Below are 22,100 nucleotides of genomic sequence, written 5' to 3'. Positions count from 1 at the left end.
GAAGACTCTGCCAGGTGTTCCCAGCAGACCCTATATAATATAAACCCTTAGATTAGAACTTTCCATTTTTAATCATCACAGGAAGTTGAATGAATGTTGATTGAAACTCTAGATTATCGTGAATGTTTTACGGGTTTAATCTGTCAGAATCAGTTTTCGTTTATATTCTCTCATTTATCATGTATTTTTTCATTGTTTAAAGGTTCCAAACTTGCACTCAGGAGAAAACCGACTGGCCCTCAGTACTCGAACATGCAATCGGAAATTATGCAGATGCAAATTGATATGCATTGACTAGACAGGACACCGACGTGCTGCTTCTTCGTTTATTCAATCAACTACCGGGTGCGAAGTGCAATGCGCACGCGCGCTATATACAACTCTCACGGAGCTCCCATCGAAATGGATAACCTAGATCCCACAGTCCAAATAACAGTTTCAATACTATCTATGTGGTTGGTAATCAATACACCACACAAATAAACAAAAAAGAAATACAACATGCATTTTAGCGTTAGCGTTGCTATCGTACAATGGATCCAGCAACAGGTTTCATATCAAAATAAAGGTGGAGTAATCATAATCTAATAATATTTAAATTGTTCCAGTTTGTGTGAGTGACAAGGCTGAAGTTGGGCCCACACAAGCCTCAGCATCATGACACATGCATCCCGCTAAAGGCAGCTCAAGCTCCTCAGCTCCTCGTCGCTTTTTTGTGACCTCTCGGTTTGTTGCCCAGCAACGCATCCATCTCTGCAATGAGAGGCGGAGTCAACTGTGTGAGCACCTGGAGGATACACAAAGGAAGTCAGCAGATGGAACAGGAAGACACATGGACAGTTCCTGATTGTCTCTTCATACCCCAATTGAGCCGAGGTTCTCCATCAGTTGTTCTTTGTTGGAGACGCCCAGCAGAACCGAACTCACACCTTCACTACGGAGACACCATGCTGAGAGACAGAGGGTGTGACATCGTCACATGTTCAGGGACAAGGAATCACCGTTTTTGAATAGTAATGTGTCAGACTGGATCCATTTCAGCCTCGGAAACAGGAAGTGGCGCTGTACCAATGGCCAGCTGCGGTGCGGTGCACTTCAGCCTCTCAGCCAGCAGGTGGAGCTCTTTGACTTTACTGAGCTGCTGTTTTCCCTCATCACTGTGGAGGCGCTCCTTCAGCCACGAGTAACCCTGAAATACACACATGCACATATTGGTGTGTGTGTGTTTGTGTTTGTGTGTGCGTGTGTGTGTGTGGACCTTCATGGCTGCTCTGGAGCTGTCTGGGACCCCCTTGTGGTATTTTCCAGTTAGCAGGCCAGAGGCTAGTGGAGACCAGGTCATGGCGCCAACACCTGAGGGGTAACAGTGCAGAGTGCCCTGAACACTGGACACGTCTGTATTTAGAGCAGGAATACAGGTGTGTGTTTGTACCTAACCTGTGGTAGAGGTGTGTGTTTGTACCTAACCTGTGGTAGAGGTGTGTGTTTGTACCTAACCTGTGGTAGAGGTGTGTGTTTGTATCTATTCTGTGGTACAGGTGTGTGTTTGTACCTATCCTGTGGTAGAGGTGTGTGTTTGTACCTATCCTGTGGTAGAGGTGTGTGTTTGTACCTAACCTGTGGTAGAGGTGTGTGTTTGTACCTAACCTGTGGTAGAGGTGTGTGTTTGTATCTATCCTGTGGTAGAGGTGTGTGTTTGTACCTAACCTGTGGTAGAGGTGTGTGTTTGTATCTATTCTGTGGTACAGGTGTGTGTTTGTACCTATCCTGTGGTAGAGGTGTGTGTTTGTACCTATCCTGTGGTAGAGGTGTGTGTTTGTACCTAACCTGTGGTAGAGGTGTGTGTTTGTACCTATCCTGTGGTAGAGGTGTGTGTTTGTATCTATCCTGTGGTAGAGGTGTGTGTTTGTACCTAACCTGTGGTAGAGGTGTGTGTTTGTATCTATCCTGTGGTACAGGTGTGTGTTTGTACCTAACCTGTGGTAGAGGTGTGTGTTTGTACCTATCCTGTGGTACAGGTGTGTGTTTGTACCTAACCTGTGGTAGAGGTGTGTGTTTGTACCTATCCTGTGGTAGAGGTGTGTGTTTGTACCTAACCTGTGGTAGAGGTGTGTGTTTGTACCTACCCTGTGGTACAGGTGTGTGTTTGTACCTATTTTGTGGTAGAGGTGTGTTTGTACCTAACCTGTGGTAGAGGTGTGTGTTTGTACCTATTTTGTTGTAGAGGTGTGTTTGTACCTAACCTGTGGTAGAGGTGTGTGTTTGTACCTATCCTGTGGTAGAGGTGTGTGTTTGTACCTAACCTGTGGTAGAGGTGTGTGTTTGTACCTAACCTGTGGTAGAGGTGTGTGTTTGTACCTAACCTGTGGTAGAGGTGTGTGTTTGTACCTAACCTGTGGTAGAGGTGTGTGTTTGTACCTATTTTGTGGTAGAGGTGTGTTTGTACCTAACCTGTGGTAGAGGTGTGTGTTTGTACCTATTTTGTTGTAGAGGTGTGTTTGTACCTAACCTGTGGTAGAGGTGTGTGTTTGTACCTATCCTGTGGTAGAGGTGTGTGTTTGTACCTAACCTGTGGTAGAGGTGTGTGTTTGTACCTATCCTGTGGTAGAGGTGTGTGTTTGTACCTATCCTGTGGTAGAGGTGTGTGTTTGTACCTAACCTGTGGTAGAGGTGTGTGTTTGTACCTATCCTGTGGTAGAGGTGTGTGTTTGTACCTATCCTGTGGTAGAGGTGTGTGTTTGTACCTATCCTGTGGTAGAGGTGTGTGTTTGTACCTAACCTGTGGTAGAGGTGTGTGTTTGTACCTAACCTGTGGCAGAGGTGTGTGTTTGTACCTAACCTGTGGTAGAGGTGTGTGTTTGTACCTAACCTGTGGCAGAGGTGTGTGTTTGTACCTATCCTGTGGTAGAGGTGTGTGTTTGTACCTATCCTGTGGTAGAGGTGTGTGTTTGTATCTATCCTGTGGTAGAGGTGTGTGTTTGTACCTAACCTGTGGTAGAGGTGTGTGTTTGTACCTACCCTGTGGTACAGGTGTGTGTTTGTACCTATTTTGTGGTAGAGGTGTGTTTGTACCTAACCTGTGGTAGAGGTGTGTGTTTGTACCTATTTTGTTGTAGAGGTGTGTTTGTACCTAACCTGTGGTAGAGGTGTGTGTTTGTACCTATCCTGTGGTAGAGGTGTGTGTTTGTACCTAACCTGTGGTAGAGGTGTGTGTTTGTACCTAACCTGTGGTAGAGGTGTGTGTTTGTACCTAACCTGTGGTAGAGGTGTGTGTTTGTACCTATTTTGTGGTAGAGGTGTGTTTGTACCTAACCTGTGGTAGAGGTGTGTGTTTGTACCTATTTTGTTGTAGAGGTGTGTTTGTACCTAACCTGTGGTAGAGGTGTGTGTTTGTACCTATCCTGTGGTAGAGGTGTGTGTTTGTACCTAACCTGTGGTAGAGGTGTGTGTTTGTACCTAACCTGTGGTAGAGGTGTGTGTTTGTACCTAACCTGTGGTAGAGGTGTGTGTTTGTACCTATTTTGTGGTAGAGGTGTGTTTGTACCTAACCTGTGGTAGAGGTGTGTGTTTGTACCTATTTTGTTGTAGAGGTGTGTTTGTACCTAACCTGTGGTAGAGGTGTGTGTTTGTACCTATCCTGTGGTAGAGGTGTGTGTTTGTACCTAACCTGTGGTAGAGGTGTGTGTTTGTACCTATCCTGTGGTAGAGGTGTGTGTTTGTACCTATCCTGTGGTAGAGGTGTGTGTTTGTACCTAACCTGTGGTAGAGGTGTGTGTTTGTACCTATCCTGTGGTAGAGGTGTGTGTTTGTACCTATCCTGTGGTAGAGGTGTGTGTTTGTACCTATCCTGTGGTAGAGGTGTGTGTTTGTACCTAACCTGTGGTAGAGGTGTGTGTTTGTACCTAACCTGTGGTAGAGGTGTGTGTTTGTACCTAACCTGTGGTAGAGGTGTGTGTTTGTACCTAACCTGTGGCAGAGGTGTGTGTTTGTACCTATCCTGTGGTAGAGGTGTGTGTTTGTACCTATCCTGTGGTAGAGGTGTGTGTTTGTATCTATCCTGTGGTAGAGGTGTGTGTTTGTACCTAACCTGTGGTAGAGGTGTGTGTTTGTACCTACCCTGTGGTACAGGTGTGTGTTTGTACCTATTTTGTGGTAGAGGTGTGTTTGTACCTAACCTGTGGTAGAGGTGTGTGTTTGTACCTATTTTGTTGTAGAGGTGTGTTTGTACCTAACCTGTGGTAGAGGTGTGTGTTTGTACCTATCCTGTGGTAGAGGTGTGTGTTTGTACCTAACCTGTGGTAGAGGTGTGTGTTTGTACCTAACCTGTGGTAGAGGTGTGTGTTTGTACCTAACCTGTGGTAGAGGTGTGTGTTTGTACCTATTTTGTGGTAGAGGTGTGTTTGTACCTAACCTGTGGTAGAGGTGTGTGTTTGTACCTATTTTGTTGTAGAGGTGTGTTTGTACCTAACCTGTGGTAGAGGTGTGTGTTTGTACCTATCCTGTGGTAGAGGTGTGTGTTTGTACCTAACCTGTGGTAGAGGTGTGTGTTTGTACCTAACCTGTGGTAGAGGTGTGTGTTTGTACCTAACCTGTGGTAGAGGTGTGTGTTTGTACCTAACCTGTGGCAGAGGTGTGTGTTTGTACCTATCCTGTGGTAGAGGTGTGTGTTTGTACCTAACCTGTGGCAGAGGTGTGTGTTTGTACCTAACCTGTGGCAGAGGTGTGTGTTTGTACCTATCCTGTGGTAGAGGTGTGTGTTTGTACCTATCCTGTGGTAGAGGTGTGTGTTTGTACCTATTTTGTAGTACAGCTCTGGAAGGTGAAGTTCCACTTTGTCCCGTTGGAAGTAATGGTACTCGGCCTGTTCACACACCGGAGGAACCAGATTGAAGTGCCGTGCGACAGAGTACGCCTCCTGAGACACAGACAGACCGAAGACTGAGGTTCTCCTGAGGTTCTCCTGAGGTTTTCCTGAGGTTCTCCTCCTGGAGCTCTGTGTTTCACCAACCATGATCTCTGCAGCCTTCCAACGGGAGGTTCCCCAGTACATCGCCAAGCCCTCATCAATCACACAGGTCATGGCCCGGACCACCTCTGGGAACACACAGACAGGAAGTGCAGAGCGTGCGTGCGTGTGTGTGTGTGTGTGTGCGTGCGTGCGTGCGTGTGTCTCACCCTCCATTGGCGCATTGACGTCACTCCTATTGGTGAAGACAATGTCGACATAATCAAGCTGTAATCTGGAGAGAGATCCACGAAGTCCTATGACACACACACACGCACACGCACACACACACACACACGACTCTTTGACTTCTGATAGAACTGCAGACACATCAGGTTGACCATCACAGGTCCCTTCATGACTTGTAGTCCAGATGTTGACCCAGATCCCACAGTCTTTGATGTTTGTGAGCAGCTGTTTTATTAGATTCTAAATTTAGCTTTTAGCATCTTATCTGGTGATTTAAGTCAGCAGAGATGTTAGCAGGACAACTGATCATAGCACAGTGTGTGTGTGTGTGTGTGTGTGTGTGTGTGTGTGTGTGTTTTAATCCAGTCTTGAGCCTCCTGAAGCCTTGTCGCCTTCCACTGGTGGCTGATGGTCCTCACAACCTCTAGATTCAGCAGGGGTGGGCAAATCCAGTCCTCGAGGGCCGGATCCAAGCCAGACTTTCTGTCCTACAGGTAAACACCTTCACCTGGGGCTCCATTTCCCTTGGTGAAAGCGGTTTCTCCCTGGTAGGATGCAAAACCTGGCTGGATTCAGGCCTTCATGGATTGGACTTGCCCACCAGAGGAGGTCAAATCCAGTCCTTGAGGGTCGAATCCAATCCGATTTGCATCCTACCAAGCAGGAAATGCTTTCACCAAGGGAAATGGAGCCCCAGGTGAAGGTGTTGACCTGTAGGACAGAAAGTCTGGCTTGGATCCGGCCCTCGATGCCCACCCCTGTGAAAATAATCCTGCTAAAACTAAAGACAAGTTTAAAAACCAAAACATTTACCCTCAGTGATGTGCTTCCGTGATAATCCATGCTCTGTCTCTGCCCTGTAAACACACACTTCACCCTGAAGTCTTCATAATAAATTAACAGAGATTGATGCAGCTGGTGTGACGATCACTCACTGTCCTCCCCAGTAGATCTTGGTCGTCACCACATAGCTGGACCTCCTGGTGTGAAGGGAGACAGGAGATGAATGCTGACCTGTACGTCCTCTGATGCCTCACTTAGCAATTCATTACAGGGAGGACTTTGGATTGCAGTTGTTTTATTAGATGTTTCCATCTCAAAAGTCCTGAAAGGATTTGTTCAGGAGAGAACGTTGTGGAGGAGATGTTTACCTCCATCCTTTCTTCTTCAGAATGTTTCCCAGAGTGCTCTCTGCCCTGAACACAGCAGGAGAAACAGGAGTTTTAAGTACATTTGTGACGGTTTCATTATTATTGGCCCCGCCCACTCCACCACTCACTGTCACGCCCACTCCACCACTCACTTGCTGTGTCCTAAACCACCCCCTATACCCTACATAGTACCCTCAGTAGTGTGGACGCCATTTATAGTGTCCAAATTCTTAGTGAGCATCGCTGTACCCTATGTAGTACTCAGTGTATCCCACAATGCACTGCGAAAAGTAGTGTACAACTGATGCACCCTGACTCGGAAATGTATCCCGGGATACATTTTTTTTAACGTAATTTCCACTGCGGGCGGCACGGTGGTGTGGTGGTTAGCACTGTTGCCTCACAGCAAGAAGGCCCCGGGTTCGATCCCCGGTTGGGATTGATTGGGGTCTTTCTGTGTGGAGTTTGCATGTTCTCCCTGTGCCTGCGTGGGTTCTCTCCGGGTACTCTGGCTTCCTCCCACAGTCCAAAGACATGCATGATTGGGGATTAGGCTAATTGGAAACTCTAAATTGCCCATAGGTGTGAGTGTGAGAGTGAATGGTTGTGTGTCTATATGTGTTAGCCCTGCGATTGACTGGCGTCCAGTCCAGGGTGTACCCTGCCTCCGCCCATTGCGCTGGGATAGGCTCCAGTCCCCCCGCGACCCTCAGTGGAGGAACAAGCGGTAGAAAATGAGTGAGTGAGTGAATTTCCACTGCGGTTTGATATATGAATTTTTTGGGAAATAAGAAATCAAGGTGTAGTTTACAATTTTTTTCAGTAGGGGTACAATATGATCATCTTAAAATATTACAACATAAATGTAAAAAAAATCAATCAATCAATCTTCACTGATCCCCCCTCACTTAAAATTGTTCTTCGGAATCGTCTGTTCCTCACCAGGCGACAGAATCTCAGTAAAAGAATATTTACAAAGATGAAAAGTAGCTCTGGATCCATTTTTTGATGAAAAATTGCTTTATTAAATGTTTTCACTACAACGGAATGTGACTAGAGAATGTTCCATCACGTCTTGGCTTGAAAATGTCAAGGGACACTAATTATTTTAGGTAATAAGTAATTATTACTGTATTATTATTGACATTAATATTTCATTTGATTATATAAAGTTAATTATAGGGTAAAATATTGCATCTTCATAAAATGACCGCTGAATGTATTTCTGATGGGTTAAAATAATTAAATGGACCTGGCCTCTTTTCCCGGCGACCGGTTCGTAATTATTATGCGACACCATGATGTCACTTTACGTGCGCCGTAAATGACACCGTTGTCCGAATACTAACTTTAAATTGAGTGAGCTACGTAGTTCACTTAATCCATGTCCCCCATGTAGTGAGGAGTGACCAGGGAACGAGTGGGTGGAGTCAGACACAGCGACTGTCACGCCCACTCCACCAATCGATGTCACCACGCACTGCCACGCCCACTCCACCATTCGATGCCACGCCCACTCCGCCACTCACTGCCGCGCACACTCCACCACTCGATGCCACGCCCACTCCATCGCTCGATGCCACGCCCACTCCACCTCACTGTCACGCCCACTCAACCGCTCGATGCCACGCCCACTCCACCATTCGATACCACGTCCACTCCATCGTTCGATGCCACGCCCACTCCACCACTCGATGCCACGCCCACTCCACCACTCACTGCCACGCCCACTCTCCACCACGCCCATGTAGATTAAACTGATTTTACTGTACCTTCCTGAGGCGTAAACTTCTGCTGTGTCAAACAAGTTCACTCCATTGTCGTACGCCACTGTCACCACACTCTCTGCCATCTACACACACACACACACACACACACACACACACACACAGGTGGTGACCATTGCTTGAAAATGGAATATTTTTTCAATATTTCTCTCTCTCTCTCTCTACCTCATCCGAGATTTGAGAACCAAATGTCACCCATGTTCCTGGAAAGACAATAAAAGAACAATACTAATTTGTGTGTGTTTGCGTGTGTGAGCCAGTGAGAGTGTGTGTGTGTGTGTGTGTGTGTGTGTGTGTGTGTTCTCACCCAGTCCCAGGCAGGATACTCTCAGTCCAGATTTCCCAAGATTCCTACAGAAGGTAAATAAATGGAGTGAAGACTTTTGATCAAAACTGCATCTTCCTGAGGCAGTTCAGATATTTCCTTTCCTTTCCTTGACCACTTCATCCCTTTCAGGGTCACCGGGACCTGTTGCGACACCGCCCTGTTCTGTCTGCACCACGTCTTGAACCGAGAACCCTCCTCTTCTCAGCCCAGTTCCCAATAGACTCCCACAGCCCCCCCCAGGAACATTGATTCATAATTGATTCTTACAACAAATCTGAATGATTAGTTGGAGGCCAGGGAGGGATTTAGGGCACACTGTTGTCATGGCGCTGAGAGATGAGGTCATCCAGTGATGTGATCCAATCAGAACCTCTGAGCCTGACCCTGAGGGGGGTCGGCCATCACGTCAGTCTCAAACACGCACCCTCACATGCACACACGAACACGCACGCACACGCACACACACGAACACACACACACATGAACACACACGCACACACACACACATGAACACACACACGCACGCACGCACACACAGATCAATCACAACATGAATTTTCCGATGCTTTCTGGTCATTTGACCATCTCGTGCTTCCTCTCACCTGTACTTCATGTTGCCATGACAGCCAAGGGCCTCCTTCATGTGGGCGTGGCCTTGCAGCACGGTCCTCTTTGAAGGCTCCGCCCTGACCTTTGACTGACCAACCAGGGCAGCGGTCATGCTCAACGCCACCCGCCGTTCCTTCTGCAGGTGTTCACTCGCAGTGATGCCGCTGCCACCTCCTGCGCCAATGTTACAGGCTATAGAGACCTGCATCCTCAGAGTGTGTGTGTGTGTGTGTGTGTGTCTGTGTGTGTGTGTGCGCGCGTACGTTCCAGCAAAGTCACCGCTCACTGTGGTGACAATGGCGGAAGTTAACGAGTGGAATGTTTGAAGCAAAACACACACAAACATAGAAGAAGGCGAAAAATTTTCAAAGAGAAGACAAACGGTCCAGTTGACAAAGAAAAGTACCTTGGATAAGTCTGACCTACACACACACACACACACGCACACACACACACACACACGCGCACAACTTTCTGATCGTCTCTAGCATCGACTCATCCTGTCACCAACATTGTACCACAGCAGGAAACCTGAGGAAGAGGATGGAGGAGACGAAGAAGATGAAAAAGCAGATCATCCATTTGTCCAAAGAAGAGGAGAAGAAGTGATGGAGAGTGACAGAGTGACCCTCCAATATAAGAGTGAGCGAGTGAGGGAGTGAGTGAGTGAGTGAGTGAGCGAGGGAGCGAGTGAGGGAGTGAGTGAGTGAGTGAGTGAGTGAGTGAGTGAGTGAGCGAGGGAGTGAGTGAGTGAGTGAGCGAGGGAGTGAGCGAGGGAGTGAGCGAGTGAGCGAGCCTCAGTCCTGGGCTGAACTGGGGGGGGGGGGGGGGCTGCAGCTTGGATGCTACGGTGGCCTCAAGGAGACAAACACATTTATTTAGTCTCGTTTCTGAAAGCTGAGATTAGAATAACTTCAAAATGGCTTCAGAATAGAAATGATGTCATTTCCTTTTATAGGGAAATGATTAAAAACTTCCAACACATCAGTAACAAATAAACATTTCCATCAGTGTTGTTGCTAATGGTAACGGAACAAAGAAAAATAGGGTGACAAGTATGCACAGACCAAAGGGGAGTACTGCACAGTAATAATACTGCACAGTAATAGTACTGCACAGTAATAATACTGCACAGTAATAATACTCCACCGTATAATTATACTAATACTCCACAGTAATAATACTCCACAGTAATAATACTGCACAATAATAATACTGCACAGTATTACAGTAGTACTCCACCATAATAATACTGCACTGTAATAATACTGCACAATAATAATACTGCACAATATTACAATAGTACTCCACAGTAATAATACTCCACAGTATTATTATAATAATACTCCACAGTAATAATACTCCACAGTAATAATACTGCACAATAATAATACTGCACAGTATTACAATAGTACTCCACAGTAATAATACTCCACAGTATTATTATAATAATACTCCACAGTAATAATACTCCACAATAATAATACTGCACAGTATTACAGTAGTACTCCACAATAATAATACTGCACTGTCAGGCTGCTCTTGTCATGATCGCCCCAGTTTCCTGCTGATGAAGCAGTTCTCAGACGTCCCAGCTCTTCTTCTGTGGTCCCGCTGCAGGACCGAGGCTGGAGGTCACTGATGTGGGTTCCAGCCGCCACGGTACACCGAGGCTTTGTTCTATTTCAGCTCCACAGATACTCGTGCTGTATTCTCACATCTTCAGAGCCTTTGTTCTCTTATTTTGGACTCTCAGGTGGGGACTGATTTTGTCTTTCTGGTATTTTTAAATGAATAATTATTTCTGGAACGTACAAATAAGACGGCGCAAAAACATTAAAGTAAATTTCTTGTTTTTGTTCTCAAGAAAAAAACTAAATCTCTGCAAATGACAACAGCAAAAGTTGAAACAGAGCATTTGTCAAGCAAACAGGTCACATTCCTGAAGAACAGGAGAAATCAGAATCAGGAGAAAATCAATCGGTTTACGTCATATATTTATATCATTTGTCAGTTTTATAAAACACAGAAACATTAATGTTTTTAGAAAGGTAAACCCTGAGGCCCAGCGTCACCAGTATGACCAGCGCAACCAGCAAACGACCATACAGCTCTCACACTCACACGGTACAACACCTCCATCTTCATCGGCCACTTCTTGTTATTACAGCACAAAGACTGCTGTGAAACAGACGGGTGGTCGGGGTGTGTTGGGGTGGTCGGGGTGTGTTGGGGTGGTCGGGGTGGTCGGGGTGGTCGGGGTGGTCGGGGTGTGTTGGGGTGGTCGGGGTGTGTTGGGGCATGTTGGGGTGGTTGGGGTGGTCGGGGTGTGTTGGGGTGGTCGGGGTGTGTTGGGGTGGTCGGGGTGTGTTGGGGTGTGTTGGGGTGGTCGGGGTGTGTTGGGGTGTGTTGGGGTGGTCGGGGCGTGTTGGGGTGGTAGGGGCGTGTTGGGGTGGTAGGGGTGGTTGGGGTGTGTTGGGGTGGTAAGGGTGTGTTGGGGTGGTAAGGGCGTGTTGGGGTGGTAAGGGCGTGTTGGGGTGGTTGGGGTGGTCGGGGTGTGTTGGGGTGGTCGGGGTGTGTTGGGGTGTGTTGGGGTGGTCGGGCGTGTTGGGGTGGTAGGGGTGTGTTGGGGTGGTAGGGGTGGTTGGGGTGTGTTGGGGTGGTAAGGGTGTGTTGGGGTGGTAAGGGTGTGTTGGGGTGGTAAGGGTGTGTTGGGGTGTGTTGGGGTGGTCGGGGTGTGTTGGGGTGTGTTGGGGTGGTCGGGGCGTGTTGGGGTGGTAGGGGCGTGTTGGGGTGGCAGGGGTGGTTGGGGTGTGTTAGGGTGGTCGGGGTGTGTTGGGGTGTGTTGGGGTGGTAGGGGTGGTTGGGGTGGTTGGGGTGTGTTGGGGTGGTCGGATGTGTTAGGGTGGTCGGGGCGTGTTGGGGTGGTAGGGGTGGTTGGGGTGTGTTGGGGTGGTAAGGGTGTGTTGGGGTGGTCGGGGTGTGTTGGGGTGGTAAGGGCGTGTTGGGGTGGTCGGGGTGTGTTGGGGTGGTAAGGGTGTGTTGGGGTGGTCGGGGTGTGTTAGGGTGGTCGGGGCGTGTTGGGGTGGTAAGGGTGTGTTGGGGTGGTCGGGGCGTGTTGGGGTGGTCGGGGTGTGTTGGGGCGTGTTGGGGTGGTAAGGGTGTGTTGGGGTGGTCGGGGTGTGTTAGGGTGGTCGGGGCGTGTTGGGGTGGTAAGGGTGTGTTGGGGTGGTCGGGGGGCCGTGTTGGGGTGGGTCGGGGTGTGTTGGGGCGTGTTGGGGTGGTAAGGGTGTGTTGGGGTGGTCGGGGTGTGTTGGGGCGTGTTGGGGTGGTCGGGGTGTGTTGGGGCGTGTTAGGGTGGTAAGGGTGTGTTGGGGTGGTCGGGGTGTGTTGGGGTGTGTTAGGGTGGTCGGGGCGTGTTAGGGTGTGTTAGGGTGGTTGGGGCGTGTTAGGGTGGTTGGGGTGTGTTGGGGTGTGTTGGGGTGGTCAGGGTGTGTTGGGGTGTGTTGGGGTGGTTGGGGTGGTAGGGGTGGTTGGGGTGGGTTAGGGTGGTCGGGGCGTGTTGGGGTGGTAAGGGTGTGTTGGGGTGGTCGGGGTGTGTTGGGGCGTGTTGGGGTGGTCGGGGTGTGTTGGGGCGTGTTAGGGTGGTCGGGGCGTGTTGGGGTGTGTTAGGGTGGTCGGGGCGTGTTAGGGTGTGTTAGGGTGGTCGGGGCGTGTTGGGGTGTGTTGGGGTGGTTGGGGCGTGTTAGGGTGGTCGGGGCGTGTTAGGGTGTGTTAGGGTGGTCGGGGCGTGTTAGGGTGTGTTAGGGTGGTTGGGGCGTGTTAGGGTGGTTGGGGTGTGTTGGGGTGTGTTGGGGTGGTCAGGGTGTGTTGGGGTGTGTTGGGGTGGTTGGGGTGGTAGGGGTGGTTGGGGTGGGTTAGGGTGGTCGGGGCGTGTTGGGGTGTGTTGGGGTGGTCGGGGTGTGTTGGGGCGTGTTAGGGTGGTCGGGGCGTGTTGGGGTGTGTTGGGGTGGTTGGGGTGGTTGGGGTGTGTTAGGGTGGTCGGGGCGTGTTGGGGTGTGTTGGGGTGGTTGGGGTGGTTGGGGTGGTTAGGGTGGGTTAGGGTGGTCGGGGCGTGTTGGGGTGTGTTGGGGTGGTCGGGGTGTGTTGGGGGCGTGTTAGGGTGGTCGGGGCGTGTTGGGGTGTGTTGGGGTGGTCAGGGTGTGTTGGGGGTGGTCGGGGTGTGTTGGGGCGTGTTGGGGTGGTAGGGGTGGTTGGGGCGTGTTGGGGTGGTAAGGGTGTGTTGGGGTGGTCGGGGTGTGTTAGGGTGGTCGGGGCGTGTTGGGGTGGTAAGGGTGTGTTGGGGTGGTCGGGGCGTGTTGGGGGTGGGTCGGGGTGTGTTGGGGCGTGTTGGGGTGGTAAGGGTGTGTTGGGGTGGTCGGGGTGTGTTGGGGCGTGTTGGGGTGGTCGGGGTGTGTTGGGGCGTGTTAGGGGTGGTCGGGGCGTGTTAGGGTGTGTTAGGGTGGTCGGGGCGTGTTAGGGTGTGTTAGGGTGGTCGGGGCGTGTTGGGGTGTGTTGGGGTGGTCAGGGTGTGTTGGGGTGGTTGGGGCGTGTTAGGGTGGTCGGGGCGTGTTAGGGTGTGTTAGGGTGGTCGGGGCGTGTTAGGGTGTGTTAGGGTGGTTGGGGCGTGTTAGGGTGGTTGGGGTGTGTTGGGGTGTGTTGGGGTGGTCAGGGTGTGTTGGGGTGTGTTGGGGGTGGTTGGGGTGGTAGGGGTGGTTGGGGTGGGTTAGGGTGGTCGGGGCGTGTTGGGGGTGTGTTGGGGTGGTCGGGGTGTGTTGGGGCGTGTTAGGGTGGTCGGGGCGTGTTGGGGTGTGTTGGGGTGGTTGGGGTGGTTGGGGTGTGTTAGGGTGGTCGGGGCGTGTTGGGGTGTGTTGGGGTGGTTGGGGTGGTTGGGGTGGTTAGGGTGGGTTAGGGTGGTCGGGGCGTGTTGGGGTGTGTTGGGGTGGTCGGGGTGTGTTGGGGCGTGTTAGGGTGGTCGGGGCGTGTTGGGGTGTGTTGGGGTGGTCAGGGTGTGTTGGGGTGGTCGGGGTGTGTTGGGGCGTGTTAGGGTGGTCGGGGCGTGTTGGGGTGTGTTGGGGTGGTCAGGGTGTGTTGGGGTGGTCGGGGTGTGTTGGGGCGTGTTGGGGTGGTTGGGGCGTGTTGGGGTTGTTGGGGCGTGTTGGGGTGGTCGGGGCGTGTTGGGGTGGTCGGGGCGTGTTGGGGCGCTGTGAGCGGCCCAGCATTATAGCGTATTGCGTCACCCTCGAATGTCAGATTAACATGTAACGCTTTAAATTCCCTTTTAAATTTATGAAAAAGAATTGAAATATGATTAAAAACCTGGAACATCCTGCCCGATCAGTGGTTCTGATCCTGGGTTCCATCAAACCCCAGGGGTTTGGTGAGTCGGTCTCAGGGGTTCGACGGAGGTCAAGGCACAAACCAGACTCATATGATCCGTGATGGCCAAGCGGGGTCGTCATGGCGATCGCACGTCTGGGATTTCTACCGCAATGTTTGATTCTAGTTGAGCAAGAAAAGAGTCGGACAAAGATGTAAAAAAAAATCAGATTTTATTTTCCAACAAAGAAAGGTTCAGTGAATGCGTGTGTGAGACTGGTGGGGTCAGAACCTGCAGCAGGGTCAGAACCTGCAGCAGGGTCAGAACCTGGAGCAGGGTCAGAACCTGCAGCAGGGTCAGAACCTGGAGCAGAGTCAGAACCTGCAGCAGGGTCAGAACCTGCAGCAGGGTCAGAACCTGGAGCAGGGTCAGAACCTGCAGCAGGGTCAGAACCTGGAGCAGGGTCATAACCTGCAGCAGGGTCAGAACCTGGAGCAGGGTCAGAACCTGCAGCAGGGTCAGAACCTGGAGCAGGGTCAGAACCTGGAGCAGGGTCAGAACCTGCAGCAGGGTCATAACCTGCAGCAGAGTCAGAACCTGGAGCAGGGTCAGAACCTGCAGCAGGGTCAGAACCTGGAGCAGGGTCAGAACCTGCAGCAGGGTCATAACCTGCAGCAGGGTCAGAACCTGGAGCAGAGTCAGAACCTGCAGCAGGGTCAGAACCTGGAGCAGAGTCAGAACCTGCAGCAGGGTCAGAACCTGCAGCAGAGTCAGAACCTGGAGCAGAGTCAGAACCTGGAGCAGGGTCAGAACCTGGAGCAGAGTCAGAACCTGCAGCAGGGTCAGAACCTGGAGCAGAGTCAGAACCTGCAGCAGGGTCAGAACCTGCAGCAGAGTCAGAACCTGGAGCAGGGTCAGAACCTGCAGCAGGGTCAGAACCTGGAGCAGGGTCAGAACCTGGAGCAGGGTCAAGACGCACTGCGCCAGATCAACGAGCAGGACCACGGTGCCCTCTAGTGGTCGATCTGCCTCATTACACCCTCTCTGCCAAGAAAAACTAACAGTTAAACACGCGTGGAATAAAATCAAACACTATAAATGTAAAGACACCGTTTTCTCTGTGGATGGTTTTTGGTATCAAATCGTGTTCACATTAAAAAAAAACAACAATTGAAATAAACTCAATGCAATTCAAAATATGAATAAATCAACCCAGCAAACACGTCCAAGCGCGATCAAAACAACCAATGTTTGACAATAAGAACTTGATATAAGGTGGTGTCTCGGTTCCCTCTAGTGGCCGATCCGCCTCATTACACCCTAGAAACTTAAGAGAAACTTAGAAAATTTAATGTGTGTGTGTGTGTGTGTGTGTGTGTGTGTGTGTGTGCGCCTTAAGATCAGAAGCCATGTAAGGCATAAGGCATCTATATAACTCTCTCTCTCTCTCTCTCTCTCTCTCTCTCTCTCTCTCTCTCTCTCTCTCTCTCTCTCTCTCTCTCTCTCTCTCTCTCACACAGACACACAGACACACACACACAAATAAAACAGTTTGACCTAAAATCACAACATGGAGGCTGGTGGGAGTCTAATCAGTCAATCATGAGAACTATTCCAGTTCAAACAAAAGATAACTAGTTTCACTTACCTGGTTGTTGCTTTGTCCTTCTGATTCTTCATGTAAACTCCACAAATGCACGGACGCAAGTTTCACCGCACGAGCAACGCAAGTTTCAAGTTTTTGATGAGCGCAAAGGTTGTTTTGTGTGTTTGTTCGTTTGTTTGTTTGTTTGTTGGGGCCCCAGAGACATACACACACACACACATACACACACACAAACATAGACCAGCAGCCTACCTATAGACGTCTTCTCTGAGCCTTGAACCAGCGTCTCCTGTTGCTGGAGCGGCGTCTTTGGCCGCTCAACTATCTTCAGCACTGAGAAGAAGAGAAGAAGAGAAGAAGAGAAGAAGAGGAGAATGAAACAGGAAGGTCAAGCAAAGGTCAAGCAAAGCTCGCTGACCTCCTGAAGGCCACCGAGAGTCAGGCCGGAACAGACAATCTTTTAATTTCAGGTCGATCGACATTTTAGAAATGTTTGTCTTCAAAGACAAAAAAAGAAGAAAAGCAAAGCGCAGAGTGGGATTGAACCAACAACCTTCTGCAGCAGCCTGAGAGCAGCGACCCACTGAGCTGATGACCAGACGGAGCTACAGCCCAGAGAAGAGCTGCATCAGTAAACCCTGAAGTTCTGCTCTGATGACTCTGAGCCTCAGTCATTCCAGAACCTTCAAACATGGAGCAGGTGGCTTCTTATGCAGAACCCAGAGGAACCACCGGAGGAACCACCGGAGGAACCACCGGAGGAACCACCGGAGGAACTTTGTAGATCCCCGTCAAAGGATAATTAACAGCAGCTCTTTGAAGAAAATAATCAAAGAACAAAATCTTGAGTGTGTGTGTGTGTGTGTGTGTGTGTGTGTGTGTGAGTTCTAAACCATAGTGGTCAAAAGTCTGTAATATTAACAGTGTCATGAGGACACGTGTAAACGACCTTAATCTGAGTTAATTTCAAACAGGCTAATGCTAACAGAGTTAGCCTTGAAACAATGAAACACACTGTCTCACCTCCAGGTTCACCTTATTCCCCCCTCCCCCCTCTCTCCCTCTCTTCCACCTCGCCCCCTCTCTCTCCCCCTCTCCCTCCTTTCTCTCTCCCTTCTCTCTCCTTTTACTCCCCCCTCTCTCTCCTTTCTCCCCCCTCCCCTCTCTCCCTCTCTTCCACCTCTCCCCCTCTCTCCTTTTACTCCCCCCTCTCCCTCCTTTCTCTCTCTCCCCTCTCTCTCCTTTTACTCCCCCCTCTCTCTCCTTTCTCTCTCCCCTCTCTCTCCCCCTCTCTTCCACCTCTCCCCCTCTCTCTCCCCCTCTCTCTCCTTTCTCTCTCCCTCTCTCTCTCCCTCTCTTCCACCTCTCCCCCTCTCCCTCCTTTCTCTCTCCCCTCTCTCTCCTTTTACTCCCCCCCTCTCCCCCTCTCTCTCCTGTGCTGCGATTTTTGTGAGTTTTTGCGTGTTTTTCCCCTCACTAACGCCCCCTCTTGGCGGTGTGTCTGCACTATCATCGGGGTGGTTGTTGTCGGTGGTTTGGTGCAGTTTGGTGAGTTTAGTCGTGTTCTGCGGCGGGGATGGCGTCCTAACGGGGTGCGGGTCCAACCCGACCCGTCTGTACCGGTGGAGGAGGTTCTCCTGGCTGTGGGAGACCAGGTGGGACCCGCTCACCTGTCCTGCGCCTCCAGGATGAACAGAGGAGTGGTGGCTGAGTTGGGGGGGAGGGGGGTGACGGTGAATGGAGCGCACCTGCAGGTGTCCCCGCTCGCCGCGCCCTCCACCGGGTCACCGCCTCAGGTGTTCCCCCGTTCATCACTAATGAGGCTCTGGAGCTGCAGCGGTTTGGAAAGTTTGCGAGTGGTCTGAGGACCGTGGGGGGTCTGAGGACCGTGGGTCCGGGGACCGTGGGGGGTCCGGGCTGCAGGAGCGATAAACTGAAGCACGTGCTCTCACTCAGGAGGCAGCGCTTCATGTTCCGCACCTGTCCGTCACAGACACTGGACGTGTCCTTCAGGACATGGAGAGGGACACTACATGGTCTACGCCAGCTCTGGGAGCATGAGGTGCTTTGGGTGCGGGGATGTGGGACACAAGCGTGTCGCTTGTCCTCACAGACCCGCTAATGAGGGCGCTCGCACCGGCGCCGGGTCGAGCCGCGTCGCCCCGTTCTTTCAGGCCGTCACAGGGGACGGCTGAGCTGTCCCTATGGAAGACCCTGGACTCTTTCCTTAGTTTCTATGAACCAACAGGACAAATTAGTCCCTCTGAAGACATCTGGGGAGTGAGAGACGTCCTGGTTTAGATGGAAAATTGTTTTGATTTTGAATTGTTGAAGGTCTCCAATGTCCCTCTGAAATGTGGAAATAAAGGTGGTGTTAAATCTCCTTTCTCTCTCCCTCCTCTCTCCTTTTACTCCCCCCTCTCCCTCCTTTCTCTCTCCCCCTCTCCTTTTACTCCCTCTTTCTCTCTCCCCCTCTCCTTTCTCTCTCCCTCTCTTCCACCTCCCCCCTCCTTTTACTCCCCCTCTCTCCTTTCTCTCTCCCTCTCTCCTTTCTCTCCTCTCTCCTTTCTCTCTCCCCCTCTCTCTCCTTTTACTCCCCCCCTCTCTCCCTCTCTCCTTTCTCTCCTCCTCTCCTTTCTCTCTCCCCCTCTCTCTCCTTTTACTCTCCCTCTATCCCCCCCCCCTCTCTCTCTCTCCCTCTCTCCTTTCTCTATCCCCTCTCTCCCTCTCCCCCTCTCTCCCTCTCTCCCCCCTCTCTCTCCCTCCCTCTCTCCTTTCTCTATCCCCTCTCTCCCCCTCTCTTCCACCTCTCCCCCTCTCTCTGCCTCCCCCCCTTTTCATTCTTTTGCTAACTCGTCCCAGATGTTCAGGATCACAGGAAGAAAACCAAACCCAAGAACGGAGATTCTGTCCATCATTGTCCGTCTCTGCTTGTGTCATTTAACTCGCTGGTTATGTTTCAGTCCATCGATGAATCTTTCCTCTTCTGTTATTGAGTTACTGTACAAATGTTTTGGTATTTAAAATATTTTATTTCAAAATTTAGAACCCTGCAACCTGCAGTGAGCTGAAGGGCATGATGGGAAACGTAGGAACCAATAGGTCAAGGGACAAACCTCACTTCCTTGGACTCTCAGATGGAATGTGGCTGCAGGTCTGAGCAGCCAATCACAGGCCAGAGTTCAAAGACAGGAAGTAAATGAGGGTGGAGCAAACAGGAAGAGGAAGTGGAGCCTCCTGCTGCCACTAAGGGCAAGGGTCAGAGGGCAATCAAAAACACACACACACACACACAATCATGGCCATGAGCTTTGACCTCACCTCCTCATGATTTGGAACCAAAGTGAATCATTTGCTCAACACAAACGTGTTACAACAACACAACACAAAGGTGGCGTTCTTCACACTGCACATCAGGGAACCAACAACCTGACTGGCACAAACGTTTTGCCATGTTTTTAAAAATGAAATGACTAGGAACAGTAGTACTGTACTTATGAGGACAAGAACACGTCTGAGGGGACTGAACTGTTTTGGACAGGAGGGCGCTCCTAAAGCCGACCAGCAGGGGGCGACCAGACAGCATCAACCACTGGATGTGACTTTAGACCTGGGGAGGAGGAAGAGTTTGATTTTCACAAAAACTCTTTATTTACAATCACAGGGACACAAAACACCTTTTGAAAATAAGAAACGAATGAAAGCAGCAATATAATCGCCCCCGGAGGAACTCCCCGTGTCACAGAATCGGCTCAGGTCCTTCATCCGTCCATGAAACCTCCTCTAACCTCAGCGGACGTTGCGGCGCCACACTGAGGCCGCTTCGATCACCATCTTGGCTACACCGGAGAGCGACTTCAGGAGCTGCCACTTATTCTGATGACCTTTGTTCGACCCTGACCCACAAATAAAGTTTTAATAGAAAAGTCTCACTATCAGCATTAATCACGCCGTGAGTCCCTCACACTCACTAAAGATGTGAAACACTGTGTCCTGAGGCAGCAGGACGGCGCTGGTCCGACACAGCAGGAGTCTCCACTGGAGGTGGTCGGTCCTTCTTCTCGGGGGGGGGGGTTGTTCAGCAGCCTCCAGCATGGACGGGCTCATCTCCTCCCAGTCTGTCCACACACTGGCACGTTTGAGGACAGCCCCCTCCTGTTTAGCACCTTTACACGGTTCCTGTCCAGGGTCTTCTTGTCCACTGCATGCAGGATGAATGTCTGGTGTCCCGAGGACAGGACCCTCCACATCCCCAAAATAGGCAACCAACAAGATCTCCAGAAAGGGATGTCCATGTCTGGTCTGGTACCACGGCCGTAGTCTGTTAGAAGGCTCCTCTCCCTCCCGCTGAGCCAACGTTGCAGCACTCTTTCAGCTCTCCGGACGGATGGTCACTATGTGCCCGAGAACCATGGCCCATCAGGCCAGGCGTGTCTGGAGACATCCAGTCTGGCCCTGAGGACTAGGGGCTCCTTTAGCAGCCAGAACAGAGTCAGAGCTTAAAAAAACCCCACGCCTGAAGAACACTTTGGTTAAACGGAGGAGCCTTTTGAATTTGACAGATTTAATGTCAGCCAAAAACAGGGCACCTGTCTGAGGACACACCTGGCCACATCTGTCCACGTTAGATCCACCGGACCCAACGGTGGCGGTCCTGGTGGCCAGGTGGATCTCTTGGCCCTGCCCTCCCTCCTCTCTAGGCAGGTACAGCACCCCCTGCTGGACCCAATGGAGACGGTACCAGAAGAAGTTCAGAACTCTTGTCTGAATTTGAGCCAACAACCCTGAGGGGGGAACCAGGCAAGTCAGCCGGTGCCACAGCATGAGGCCACCAGGCTGTTGAGGACAAGAGTTCTGCAGAAGCCACCTCAGCTTCTGGATTTGGCCCTCTCTTTTCTCTATTGTGTCATTCCAATTTCTTTTGATCGTTGTCTCAACTGAAATAAAGGCACCAAGATATTTTAGCCGTCTCTCCACCAGTACAAATTCTGAGGACCGGTAGGCCGCTGGTCCACCTTCCAGCGGCCAAGCGATTGAATAAAACAGTTAAATGAGCAAAAATAGCAACATCCTTTTGTTTTGACACCACCACAATTACATCATCTGCATAACATAAGACAACTTTTTCGCTAAAATCTGGTCAAATCAGGCCATCAAAGCTTGCAGGAACCCTGGAGCGGAGGGGTTGGAGGGCGAGCGTAGAGCACCCAGGACAGGGCCCTGCCGGACACCTCTGGACACCCTGGAGGGAGCACACAGACCGCCGGTGAACCTCAGCATGCTCACAACGTCCCTGTACAAGACACGGATCAGGGCTATGAGACCAGGGCTGATCAGAGCCAGGTCTGGTCCTGGTGGACCTGATCCACCTCCCAGACTGTTGGACAGAATCTTGTAATCCAGACACAGAAGCGACACCGGGTGCTGTGTGTGTGTGTGTGGGTCGGGGAGTGTGTGTGTGGGTCGGGGTGTGTGTGTGTGTGGGTCGGGGTGTGTGTGTGTGTGGGTCGGGGTGTGTGTGGGTCGGGGTGTGTGTGTGTGTGTGTGGGTCGGGGAGTGTGTGTGTGTGGGTCGGGGTGTGTGTGGGTCGGGGTGTGTGTGTGTGTGTGTGGGTCGGGGAGTGTGTGTGTGGGTCAGGGTGTGTTTGTGTGTGTGTGGGTCGGGGTGTGTGTGTGGGTCGAGGTGTGTGTGTGTGAGTGTGTGGGTGGCTGAGTGTGTGTGTGTGGGTAGGAGTGTGTGTATGTGTGTGTGTGTGGGTGGGTGTGAGTGTGTGTGGGTAGGGGTGTGTGTGTGTGTGCGTAGGGGTGTGTGTGTGTGTGGGTCGGGGTGTGTGTGTGTGGGTCGGGGTGTGTGTGTGTGGGTCGGGGAGTGTGTGTGTGGGTCGGGGTGTGTGTGTGTGGGTCGAGGTGTGTGTGGGTGGGTGGGTGAGTGTGTGTGTGTGGGTCGGGGTGTGTGTGTGTGGGTCGAGGTGTGTGTGTGTGTGCGTAGGGGTGTGTGTGTGTGTGGGTCGGGGTGTGTGTGTGTGGGTCGGGGTGTGTGTGTGTGGGTCGAGGTGTGTGTGTGTGG

At 51.1% G+C, this 22,100-nt stretch overlaps 1 protein-coding gene across 6 annotated transcripts; it reads right to left on the bottom strand.

Moving 5' to 3' along the window:
- Positions 1-318: 318 nt before the first annotated feature.
- On the bottom strand, positions 319-9,726 carry LOC101079105 (voltage-gated potassium channel subunit beta-2-like). Of its 6 annotated transcripts, XM_029840027.1 has the most exons (14): positions 9,063-9,725; positions 8,440-8,483; positions 8,298-8,335; positions 8,118-8,197; positions 6,346-6,390; positions 6,130-6,174; positions 6,008-6,051; positions 5,176-5,262; positions 5,009-5,094; positions 4,795-4,915; positions 1,259-1,353; positions 1,069-1,189; positions 862-950; positions 319-787 (listed from the first exon to the last, which is right to left on the bottom strand). In XM_029840027.1, the coding sequence occupies exons 1-14, from the start codon at positions 9,413-9,415 to the stop codon at positions 695-697; spliced, it is 1,341 nt and encodes a 446-aa protein (XP_029695887.1). In that variant the 5' UTR covers positions 9,416-9,725; the 3' UTR covers positions 319-694. The 6 variants fall into 6 exon arrangements, with proteins under 6 accessions (XP_029695887.1, XP_029695884.1, XP_029695886.1 ...); XM_029840024.1 differs by having other exon boundaries at positions 1,259-1,395; positions 5,009-5,262; positions 9,063-9,726; XM_029840026.1 differs by having other exon boundaries at positions 5,009-5,262; positions 9,063-9,726.
- Between the last annotated feature and the right edge of the window lie 12,374 nt (positions 9,727-22,100).

This window comes from Takifugu rubripes, chromosome 8 (genome assembly GCF_901000725.2).
Source record: "Takifugu rubripes chromosome 8, fTakRub1.2, whole genome shotgun sequence".
In the NCBI taxonomy this organism is placed as follows: domain Eukaryota; kingdom Metazoa; phylum Chordata; class Actinopteri; order Tetraodontiformes; family Tetraodontidae; genus Takifugu; species Takifugu rubripes.
This window is presented reverse-complemented; position numbering and strand designations above follow the sequence as displayed.